Below are 12,206 nucleotides of genomic sequence, written 5' to 3'. Positions count from 1 at the left end.
CCTGTGGCTCCGGTAGCGTTATCTTGGGAAACAGCCCGTATCCTCGCTGGAACAGTTACATGGGGACTAACTCCCTAGGTAGTCCCCCAGCCATTATCCACAAGCCTGTGATGGTCTACAAGGCCAGGATGGGTCATCCTTGTACCACACCAGGTGCCCTCAGTCCACAATGGATGGTAAGGCTGCAGGGTGGCGTGCAAGGAAGGCTGATGGTTCCCTTGGTGCCAAAAGTGAGGGAGCCATTGCCTCAGGCAGGTAAGAACCCAAATCCCATGGAAAATGGATGTTGGCACCTTAGTCATGGAGGTGATCTTGAAAATAAGAGACTTGGAGCCTTGCGGATACAGCTGAGGAACAGGCCTTGCGTCGGACAGCTCGCTAAAATGTCCCCACGTATTATAAATGCCCCCTGGATGCAGGCTCCCTCCTCACGCACCACCGCTCTCTCCCCCTTCTTCACCAAGCTCCTGACTCCAAACCCTCATCCTGTTTCTGCTGCGATTGTGGTCCCTTGGGTAGTTTTTCTGTCCCCTGTGCTATTTTATTTGAAACAGATGATGTCCAAACCAGGCACATCATTCTTGGGAGCTGACACACGATTTTGAATGCCTGGGGCCGGCAACACGGAGGAGCACGGTCTCCTTCGTCACCGCAGTCAACCCCTTTGCATTTGTTTTCTTTGCCCACGTTTGTTCTAGGTAGGGAATGTAAGAGATGTTTCTTGTTTGCTGCTGGAGGAATGTTTGTTTAAAGGGCAGGGTAAAAGCCTGCTGCATCACTGGCATTTGCTAATTCTGTTTCCATCCAGATGAACATAAAGCATTTAAGTGATGTGTGAAACCAGCTGAAAAAGCAACTGGGGGAAACAAGGCCTCAACCCTGCCTTGAGCTTCATGTGGAGGGAAGATTTTCTGCCTCTTCCTCCTCCGCCATCTGAGGGGCTTTGCAGCTGTGGTACGGCCGACAGTACGGGTCCTCAGACAGCTAAATCTGGAGAAAGAAAGATCTCCTTAGGGAAACGGATCCAGCAGCGAGAGCATCATTGGGCCCCTAGCTACATTTGGGGAACAGGTGACAGGCGCAAGCTTAATTTTGCAGCATGCCGGCTCCCTTCTCTCAAAGGCATTAGGTGATGTATAGCGGCATTTGGCTGAGGTCCCTCTCTCATGATTAATAGGTTTATGGCCGACTGCTCAGAGCCAGATAGAAAGGACAAAAATAGCTCGGATAAATAAGCCAGGGCGTCACGGAAAGCAGGAACCCTCTTTGTGCAGTTAAAAATAAAGCTAGTCCCTAAAGCGTTTATTTTGGACGCACAAGAGGAAAGAGGATAATTGCTTGGGGGGGAAATCAAATCAGTTTACATTCGGTTCCTAGGGCACCATCCTGAGGCGCACAGGTGACAAAGACAAGTCCCAAATCATTTCTAGTCAGTTCAATGTCTGGTTTTCACTGTTTATATGATAGCTGGACCCTGTGTAGCTCAGTGTCACCGAATCAGCCATTTCACAGCCGTTCCCGGCACAGCCCTGTTGAGTCTCCTGCCCAGGCATTACAGGGCAGGAGACTCATATGTTTCTACTGTGATGTGTGTCCCTCTGACTTCTCTCTTTGCAAGTCAAGAGGGCTCCTGCCAGAGCCTGCATGAGATCACGGGGAAGAAAAACCCCGAGGCACTGGAGGAGTCCTGCATTGCGAAGGAGCATTTGTTACCAGCAGCACGTTGTAAGGACCAGGTGTTAGCCTCATTCGGTTCCTTGCGTTATTCACCCCAGGGGCTACAAGCCAGAATTGCTCAAGTTTGTCTTCTATTAAACGAGTAACTCAGATTTATACAGCCTGTTTTACACAGCGCAGAAGCCAACCTGTGGGTATTGCCTGGACACCGACCACACCAGGAAGGCGATGGATGTTGAGCCCATGAACATGGTGAAATGGAGATCCACCACTGGGAAAAATCCATTTTGGCTGCAATAAACCTAAAGCAGTGATGCAATGCCTGAGCATCCTGTTTATGCAGGACAGTCTAGCCTAGAGCACCAGTTCTCAACCTTTTTTGGACCAGGACCCATTTATAAACATCCATGGACAGTCCCCACCCAGTGCCCCTCAGTGCGGGGCCGCAAGCAGCCCCTCGCAGGCTAGAACTCTGCCAGCCTGCAAAGGAAAAGCCACGGTTATCCACAGTTTTCTCCTTTAAAGAAAAACCCATTTTCAAAGTTTGTTCCTGACCCTTTCATATATACTTGCAACCCACTTTTGGGTCACGAGCACAGAACAGAAGGCAGGGGAGAGCCCATCTGCCCGGCTCTCAGATCCCCCAGGGGAGCTGCTGCAGGAGCTGCATCTTTTGGAGCTGTATAGCAAGTGGCGGTGCCAAGCTTTGCACAGCTTCTTCCACAACGGCTCCTGCTGTTAGGTTTGCCACCAGCTGGTGATTTCAGTGAAACATCTTGTGGTTACAACCGGTGTCTATCATAGCGTGGCAGTGGCATGGCGGTCAAAGGACGGGTTATTAGGCTGAGTCATGTTGTTCACCAAGAAATGCGCTCGGTCTCCCAGAATTGCATTGCCTGGAGTGTCATACTATCTTTGATATAAGGAAACACATTTGTCGTATCCTTATTTCTGGGAATGCCTTCAATCAAGGCATTTGAGACTGGAAGGGCAATAAACTCCCATAGCCATGCCCCAAGGAGCACTGGGCTCAGCATAAAACCTGGGATAGATTTTCCTAGGAGCTGGTTTCTGTAGCTGTTCCACTGTCCTGGTCAGAGCCTGGAAAGCAGAGTGCCCCTTCGTGTACTAGGCTCTGCAGAGATGTACGCAGCAAGTCAAAAGGCCGCTTTTGTGCATGCCTTACAAATGGAGCTGGGTACTAAAAATGGAGCATCTGCAGTGAGACCTGGAGTACAGGATAAAAACCTCTCACACTGCACAGGGCAAACAGGGTAATTTTCTAATACTTTGAAGATTCAAATGCACTGGCAAAAGGCACAACTATGCCAATTATTCTGTGCCTTTTGCAGCAGTGCAAGAAAAGGGGATTCCCTCCTGCTCCAAACAGAGAATACCTCATTGGTGCATGGTCCAAAAGTTCCCCCATTTTTGTAGTTTGACTCAATTATTAACAGAAACAAGAGTTATGCAGCTTGGCTCTTCCTAGGCTTTACCTGGAGGGACCCTGGTGTCCCAGCCCCTCCTTTCCTGTGGCTAAAGGGTCATCGTGCACTCTGTGCCGTGGTAAAATTAACAAACCACACCTGCTATTACAAGACAGGAGAAATGGGCAAACTGTAGGGTTCAGACTTGTGCTATCAGAGCAGGGCGATGAACAAATGCTGCCAACCTTTTAGATGCACCTTTCGTCCAAGGATTTTAAAGCACTTTTTGTGCCCCAATTGATTTAAACTCCTGTGAGGTTAGGGAGTGTCACGGCCTGGCTCTGTGCTGCAGGGGAGCCGAGGCCCAAAGGAGTGGTATTCTCTGCTTTGCTACTGGATTGCCTTTCCAGCACTGCATTTCACTGTTCAGAAAGCTCAGGAAATGCTTCCGCTCGGCCGGCAGGGAAGGAGTGTCCAGGTTAATGCTTCAGTGTTTGCAGGGCTCACTACCCTCCTCAGACAAGGGCAGGTCTGAGAACCAATGCACATTTACCATTGGGCTCACACAGACGCCTTACCAACATCTGAGATGGGTTCCTGGTCTGGAGGTTCCCATTTCCCCTGTCAGGATCCTGCACGGATCTGAATTTAGTGCATAAACCAAAGATACAGAAGCCACCACCTTGATAAGCACCTTGAGAAGCAGGGAGTCTGTATGTGCCAAATGCATCCAAATGCTGGATTAGTGTGTCCTGTTTAATCCCCGAGATCTATTTTCATGTCAAACTCACCCTGCTGTAATTCCACCTGTTTATTTTAGCAGATAGCCCTGATTTGCATCAGGGGGAAAGCAGCCCTAACTCTGTCCTGTGTCGAGAACAGGCTGACTGCATTCGGGATCTTGAGCACAACCCCCTTTTATGCTGCTGCAGTCCTAAAGCAGCGCTGCTTCATTCAAGCTGGGGCAGGGGACTCAGCTCTTCACCTTTCCTTCAGATCTATTTATTTTCAGTCCTCCTGTGATTGCTGCATCTCAGACCTGACGACACCGTCAGACCTTGTCTTTATTCACACGAGGGCCTTTTGCCAGTGCTGCAGAGCAGATGAGAACCGGGGCTAGATGCTGATGTGCACTGTTACAGCACTGTTGAAGTCGACAGCGCTGACAGATGTCAGCGGCAGCTGATACACTCCCGAGGCATCCTGCCTGTTCTCGGGGCTAGCTGGTATTGGCAGCAATTCTCTTTTCCTGATCTTGTCCCAGCACATCCAAATCTGAATCGTTTCTCCCTCTCCCTGACTTTTCAGGTGAAAATTATTGACCGGTACTGAAATTCTCCTTCAGCCATAGTGGGCTTCTAGGGAAGATGAAACAAGGCAGTAATAGCCAAGGGGCTTCTGAGTCTGTTACTAGCTCCTCTCGGTTTGATTTTAGTGCAAGAGTTGTCACTCAAATGGTCTGGCACCACGTCAGAACTGAAGTGGATTAGGTGATTACACCAACTTGGAGCAAATCCTTCGGTCGTAATCTCCTGCTGGGGCTGTAATCTGAAAGACTCTTCTACATTTTACTTCTTTTCTATTTTCGCCCTGAACTCCTGATGCCCCTGCTGGGTTTCCACTGCTGACCCACCCCTTATTGGCCCGAGAAGGATTTGCTGGGTACTTAAGTACCAGGTTTGAGAGGGTTGTGCAATTTAAAATTGTCCCCAGGCAAGTGCCTGATGGCGCTCTGTGACCCATGACACTGAACTGGAAAGATCTGCGGGCTTAGGTGGTTTGCTTCCCTTTATACATTATAAATCTCACAGTATTGGCTCTTCTCGACATTGAAAGACAGAAAGCAGAAGTTTTTTGGGGAAAAAAGGAACATTAGAAGGAGACGGCTGCTACTTTCCCGAAGAAGCACAACAGTCTCGGTTCGTGGAAATGGGGAACATGGATGGGAAATCAGTAGAAGAACTGAGTGCCACCGAGTGCCACCAGTGGTATAAGAAGTTCATGACGGAGTGTCCCTCAGGCCAGCTTACCCTGCATGAGTTCAAGCAGTTTTTTGGCTTGAAAAACCTGAGCCCAGCATCCAATGAGTACATGGAACAAATGTTTGAGACTTTTGACTTCAATAAGGTAGGTATTACCATTCCTGTTGTGTGTGTGCACGCACATGTGATGTTATATGGTCTGATTCTCCATTGTCTTGTGTGTTCCGTAGTGATTTTGTGCTAATATAAAATGCAAATTTGTCTCTTGCCCATAATGGAGGTAGCTCTAACTCATTTTATGTAGGATGACTACGCTGTACAATTTGAGAGATGCTGGAGAATCAAGATCACGTATTAGAAGCGTGTGTCAGTCTGTTAAATGAATATCACTTGCGAGTGTGTTATATAAATGTAGGTAAAGGTAAAGGAAGCTCTGCAGAAAAGCTATATTAATTTTTTATTTTAATTATTTTTAATTGAAAGTAAAAAATGAATATTTTTATTTTCTACATCTTTTGTCTGGTGTTCTGTAAATCCTTTATAATAAAATAAATTATAATAAAATGACTGTTAATCCCAAACTGCCTATTGTTAAGGTAGAAAATAGAACTGGAGTAATACTGCAGTTTCCACTCAACTGAGTAACAGTGAATTATAGATCCACTCAATACAACGTTTTACAAAAATCAAGTCAGTTTTATTATTTCTCTTTGTATTATAGTTTCTGTTTTCATTTTATGCATCATTGGCCTTTTTTATGCTGAGCTTCCCTTTTTCTAGCTTTCTCTTATTTCCAGTTGCTGGTTCAAACAAAGTATATTCCTCCTTGTCGCAAGCTACCATTAGTAGCAAAAGCACAAAGTAAGCAGTACTTGCTATGATGGGCTGTTCTGCTTTTCTGGATGGACATGGTTTTGCTCCCATAGCGGTCAATAGGCAAATTCCCACTGGATCGGGCCAGACAAGAAGCTGAGCTTTAAGGCTATTCTTTACACGCTGTTTTATGGGCCTGCTCCAGACCTCATTCACATCGGTGGAAAGCCTACATTGACTTGTCTAGGCTTTCAGTTAGCTCCTGCTTGGGATTATTTATTACTATCCAGAGTCCTCCCCTGGGTTGCCATCTTCCAGTCACAGGTGCCTGCCTTCCAGTAATGGCTGAACGGTCCCCAGACTAACAGCTCCCCTCCCAAGCCATCACATACGACATATATTCACTGCTTCAGTGGAGTTACACCCCTGATACCTTGGAGTCCAGCGGTGGTGAATTAGACCCTCAGCTTTGTAGGGAGCTTTCCAGGGTGGGAGGCCCTGCACAAACGTCAGGACTTATGAGTGAGCCGGAAGAGCCGGGAGAAATCCAGCTGTCTGTCACGCTTCTGTAAATTTGGAGATTGCGTCCATGGAGCTACTCAGGATTTACCTATTAAAGGGTTTCATACAGACGCTCCTGCAAAGGAGATTAGCAGTAGTGGAGTTCCCGGTGGGCTCCTCAAGGCTCTTCTGCCCTTTCGGGATGGAGGCAGCTTTGCCTGGGGTACATGTGTAATTTGACAGAGCAAGAGGGGAGAGAAAAAGACTTGGTTCTTTCAGTAGTTGGCTGCTCTCATGTGTAGGCCCCATACCTGAGCTTTCACCTTATCCCGCTAACTTCTGTCCAAAATTCAAGCCAGTGTAGAAGAACCCCAGGGGGACGACCCACTGCCTCAAACCCGCCACTTAAGACTTCACAGGCCTTGCAAGGGATCTGATCTGCACATGGTTTGGTCAATACTACTTCTTCCAAGTCCTCTTCTCTCCTTGGGGTTAGCTCGCAAATCCCATTCACCATGAAAGAAATTACCAGACATAGCCCTTGCAGCAGCCGCTGTGAGACGTCCGCTCCCGCCTGACTTGGTCCCGCTCTTTTGCTTTTTAGGACGGCTACATCGACTTTATGGAGTACGTGGCGGCTCTGAGCCTGGTTCTGAAGGGCAAAGTGGAACAGAAGCTGAGGTGGTATTTCAAACTCTATGATGTGGATGGGAATGGCTGCATTGACAGGGGAGAATTATTAAATATCATCAAGGTGAGTGATATCGGCACCCCTTGGATACCCGCAAATGTGCACAGACAGGGCCCAGGCCATATATGTGGAGGAAAACACTCCTCGCCAGGCCAGGAAGCATTCTCAGCGAGCAGAGAGCTTTGGTCAGACCTGCCGTGAGCTTCAGCAATGCCAGCATGAGGCCTGTGAGCCCCACATTAACCAGCTGCCAGGACTTGGTTAAAGACTGGGAGCAGAGAAAGGCTCTTGAATGTGCCCTTTAGTGACTTAATCTCTTAATGGATTTTAAATCTTGTTCATCTGTTTTTGAATGTGCCTGATGTTCTTTTCGGAGCCTAGCCCATGGCATGAGAATGCGATGGCTGTGCTAAACACCTTTGCTACCCGCAGCCATAAACCCCCGTGATGTGCTCAGTCAGTATTCTCCATGTTCTTGTTCTCCTCCAGGCTATTCGAGCCATTAACCGATGTAACGAATCCATGTCAGCCGAGGAATTCACAGACATGGTGTTCGACAAAATTGATATCAACGGAGACGGTGAGGAACTTTGTGTGCTGGTCTTGCCCCTTGATGCTAACTCTCCCCTTCTCCCCTTCAAATCTCTGGAAAATGTTGCTAGCCCCTAGAAGCAGGGATGTAAAACAAGGCAGCTGAGAGCATCTTAAAGGCCAGATCTTCAGCTGAAGTGGATGGTTATTTTCTAAAGAGGAAGGAGAAATCTGTCCCTTAGTGCTTTTAAACAAGCTAAGAAGTGGGTACCATCTGCCTTGCCCATTCCTCTCTTCTTCATTCTTCCTCGTTTCTTTGTGGCTTACCCTTACTGGCCTGTGTGCTCTACCGTACCAATACCAACCCCTTAACCAGGCTCCAGATTTTGCTCCCTGGATCTGGCTTTATGCACACAAAAATGAGCATGGCTGTAACATCAGCATCTCAAGCTCTTGTCACTGCACTGGCACTCAAATGTGCATATTCCTAAGGGACCAAAATCCTCCAGTGGGATTAGCTAGGAGGATGGGAGTAAGAAAGAGAAAAAATGTTGGTGAATACCATGGTAAACTTAACAATGGGTAACGTATTCAGCCACGAGATAGAGGCCGACCTTTGCCAAGAGGATTTAAAACTAAGGTGGGGTACGTTTGAGCAAGCCCCTTATGCCAGGTCTTTTCCATCCCTCCACTGATAAGTTCCATTGATTTCCAGATTGTATTCAAGCTCTAGCCCTGTTTTACAAATACCCCAAGTGGCCTGGGACCTTTCTAGTCGAGAAACTGCCCCTCTTCTCATGACCTACTGCCACACTTGCAGCCTATTATGTGCCTATTGAGAAGAGGGATTGAATTTGAGGAGATGAGGGGAGTCCCTTGTTCTGCAAGTAGCTCCTTTGTGCTTCTGGAAGTCAGCCCACGAGGGGCCCAGAGTCTCGGACAGGCCCCTTTTGCGCAGACACAGCTCCCCAAAGCTCATGGGAATCTGTGGCCAAGAGCTCCAGCATGTAACAGAGTCCCCTTGCTCTGTGTCCCTGTAGGCGAGCTCTCTCTGGAGGAGTTCATGGAGGGCGTGCAGAAGGACGAGCTGCTGCTCAACATCCTCACCCGCAGCCTGGACCTGACACACATCGTCCGGATGATCCAGAACGACGGGAAGAACCCGAACAGCCCAGAGGCAGAGGAGGCGGCTGAATAGACTTTTTAAAATGGATTTTTTTCCTTAACTTTCATTAAAAACCCTTGGGGTGGGGAAATGGGTGAGCTGTCCCCACGCTAGCATGATAAGAGCATCGCCCTAGCAGGGTAATCACAAGCTCCTCTAAAAGGTCATACCTGCCAGGTCCCCGGTGAATTGTGAGGCCAACGTGGACCAGCCATGAGGAGACCCTCTGGGCTGGGTGAGTGCTGCCAGGGAGCAGAGGTGTTGATGATGATGATAAAGACTCATATGGTGGAAGCACAAGGGCCAGAAAGCCAGCAACAGGTAGAAGGGTCAATGTGAATAAGGCCTTGGGCACTGGAAGGAGGGCTGTAAGGGCAGTCATAGATGATACGGTCAACCGTCTGAGCTTGAGTACCACAGCTTCGCTTCAGCCAGTGTTGTTGGAGAGGTCCCCAGAGTGCATGCTTGCTTTAAACCATCCCACACCTGTTCTGAGATGGTTCGGAGCAGTCCAGGCCCTGCGGGACAGCTGCCAACCCAAAGGGAGGATATTGGGGATGAAGTTCTTTATCTGCAGTTCTCGTGCAGCATGTTTCCTGCTTGACGGATGGGAAGTCCATGCTGTAGGTGACATGCCATCTGCAGATTCAATGAGCTTATTGGCCTGAGTGGAGAATGGGCTCCAAGACTTTAGGTGGTTGTTGGTTTTCTGGCTTGCAGGTACTAGGCTGGAGTGCAAAGAATGGCCTGGATCTTGGGCTATGATGCCTACGTAGCAGCTTGTCTCTGGACGTTGGGGAGAGGACTGGTAAGCAGTCAACTGGGGTTGGGATAGGGCATGCAGTAATGGTCCTCATGATGGTCCAAGGAGGCTCTGGACAGGGAGGAGCTGCTGAGGTGGCTCACGACCATACAGCCAAGCAGTACCAAGACCCAGCTCCAAGGAGGATTTCCAAACGGTGCCACAATCACCCCTTGTTAGCTGGGTGCCTCTGTACGTTGCTGTTGCTGCTGCCTAGGGAGAGTAGGGATGATCGCTGCGTGCTCCAGAGGAAGCACTGCTGAGAAAGGTCTCCCTGGTGCTGCCAGGGAGCACAAGCCCCTTCTGATTAGGGCAGTGATGGGAAAGTCCTGTGCGGCTTTTGGGTGTCACACTGGAGCCCACCACAATTTAGACTGTACTACAAAGTCCACAGCTGTGCAAGGTGTGCACACTTACAGCATAGGGTGGGATGATCTAGTTAGGGCTGGTCCTGCTTGGAGCAGGGGTTTGGACTAGATGTGACCTCCTGAGGTCCTTTCCAACACTCACCTTCTGTGATTTCAGCCACAGAGGAATCAACGCTGAAAGGATGGGGGTTCTGGGCAGGGACAAAAAGAACCTCCAATCTAATCTCCTTTTCTCTGACCCATGGCAACTCCCAGAAAGGAGCAGGCCCCTGAAAGGCAGGACCACAGCACCTGGGACTGTGATCTGCATCTTCTCCTTCCACATGCATTTCAGGGCAGCCCTGAGGTTTGCTCTGTCTGCAGATTAAATCAGTGATTGTGGTCAGTCATGCTTTTGCTTATTAGTCATAATGCATTAGGACTGTATTTAAACTAAAAGTTGATGCAAGGTAAGAATAATTATCATCATCTCAGAAATGAGAGAGAGAGAGTGTTGACTGCAGCAACATTTTGTCTTTCTTTAAAAACATGAAGAATGTAATAGTGCCTTTTTCCTGATGTTGGAACTAGCTAAAGCTCTGTGTGGCCCTGGTTCTTCAAGACAGATCTGCAAGGCAGCAATGACAATGACTTGAAAGGTAACAGCTTCATAGATGTCTGTAGGAATACTCCTGTGCTGCAGTCAGGCATCTGTACACAAAGAGCTTCCCTGAATTGCATACAGATGATTTTTTGTGGAATTCTTATCTATTGATACCTGTTGCCCACATTTTGGTCTCAGTTACACTGATGTGAATCCAGAATAACTCTCATAAATGGCCCATCTGATTAAGAACAACAGCAACTGCTGTTAGAAACACCATTGTAGGAGGAAAGGATTTTTTTTCTAAGTTGTGGACTGTGTTAATATTTCTTTCTGGCATCTCCAGGGAGATGCATTTGGGTCAGCCTGGGCACAACATAAGACTTGGCAAATATACAGCTGCAGAAGAGAAGGAAAACTTCTCTCAAAGAAACTGAGGACTGTATGTGGCCTATATTTTCCAGGTGCTGAATATGTATCTTTGACCAACTGGTTGGCCAAGCCTTTTATTTTTTCTTATAACTGCTTCTTGTGCCTAGACTGAGTATAGGAATCTGTAAGTACATTAGGCTGCCCCTTTGCCTGCCAGAACCTGAAATTTCCTTCCCTTTTGTAATGCAGGTGCCTGAGATTTGGGGATAAGTAGACCCCAAGGGAGCTGTGGGTCCTCAGTTCCTCTGACAACCAGACCATGCTAGTTCTGTGTCTTTGCCAGCTCAAAATGAAGAAGGCTGGATAATGCAACTGAGTTGTATCTTTAACCCCAGGCTTCTCCCCTCCTGTCCCTAAGAAGAGTCAGGAGTGTTCATTCTTGCTGATGCCAGTTTTTAGTATCTTATTTGCTTAGGATTAGCTGTCTGCTCCCTGGGAATGGAACAAAACTGCCCGTCTCACCTTCCACATGGAGCACAGACCGCTAATTTCCGCGTGAGGTTCAGGTACCAAGCCCCCAGCCCAGTGGATGTGGAGGGTGATCCTGGTTTCCTGCTTTTCATTTCTTTTCCCAGCCCAGGTTACCTATTCCCATAGCGAGTGCATTGCTGAAAGGCAGTTTAAATCACTCATACGGGATATGAAGTACCACAGTCGTATTCCCACACTCCCTGTAGCAAGAACTTGTTTTCAATGAAACATTGAGGTGCAATTCAAAGGACCAAGTGCGATGCCCAGGCCACAAACATCAGAACATGGTCCTTGAGTCCTGAGTCCAGCCCCTTAGGGCTAGCAGCAGTGTAAATCAGTGCTAGTTAACCAATATCATGGGCACTTTCCTGGTGCTGCCAGAACAGGTGTATCATCTTGGCTGCACCCAGTACTCACCAGACGCACAAGAAAAGTTGCATAATTAATGGTTAATCAGCACTTCCAACCTAAGCAACTGAATGACAGTGGTGACTGATTAGTAACTGCCCATCCCCATCTGTTACGTGCTCTTGGGGTGGAAGGTTTCTTCTCTGAACAGAGCAACAGATGCACAAGCGATTAGGTGGGCCACGGAGCTTACTACCTAGCATGAGAGGTTTACAGCGTATAAGCAGTTTTCGAAATGTGCGGCTGTTATGTCTGCTCCACGTGATTGCCTTGGACCAAGCTAAGGGTCATGCTTTGGAGCCTGCAGTGTATGTGAAGAGCCAATAAAAAGGGGATGTTTTACAGACTTTGCTTC

At 48.1% G+C, this 12,206-nt stretch overlaps 1 protein-coding gene across 1 annotated transcript; it reads left to right on the top strand.

Annotated features, from left to right (window-relative positions):
• Positions 1–2,408: 2,408 nt before the first annotated feature.
• On the top strand, positions 2,409–12,197 carry GUCA1A (guanylate cyclase activator 1A). Its single transcript, XM_006268077.3, has 4 exons — positions 2,409–5,231; positions 7,005–7,154; positions 7,581–7,671; positions 8,663–12,197. The coding sequence occupies exons 1-4, from the start codon at positions 5,034–5,036 to the stop codon at positions 8,818–8,820; spliced, it is 597 nt and encodes a 198-aa protein (XP_006268139.1). The 5' UTR covers positions 2,409–5,033; the 3' UTR covers positions 8,821–12,197.
• The last annotated feature ends 9 nt before the right edge of the window (positions 12,198–12,206 follow it).

Source organism: Alligator mississippiensis, chromosome 14, assembly GCF_030867095.1.
Source record: "Alligator mississippiensis isolate rAllMis1 chromosome 14, rAllMis1, whole genome shotgun sequence".
In the NCBI taxonomy this organism is placed as follows: domain Eukaryota; kingdom Metazoa; phylum Chordata; order Crocodylia; family Alligatoridae; genus Alligator; species Alligator mississippiensis.
The sequence above is the reverse complement of the archived record's forward strand: the minus strand, read 5'-3'. Positions and strand labels throughout refer to the sequence as shown.

What these genes read in the sequence shown, in the direction of transcription:
- GUCA1A (XM_006268077.3), top strand. Translation starts at nt 5,034, where the DNA reads ATGGGGAACATGGATGGGAAATCAGTAGAAGAACTGAGTGCCACCGAG. An exon ending in AATTATTAAATATCATCAAG is followed by an intron (nt 7,155 to 7,580) that starts GTGAGTGATATC and finishes GTTCTCCTCCAG; the next exon opens with GCTATTCGAGCCATTAACCG. An exon ending in AATTGATATCAACGGAGACG is followed by an intron (nt 7,672 to 8,662) that starts GTGAGGAACTTT and finishes GTGTCCCTGTAG; the next exon opens with GCGAGCTCTCTCTGGAGGAG.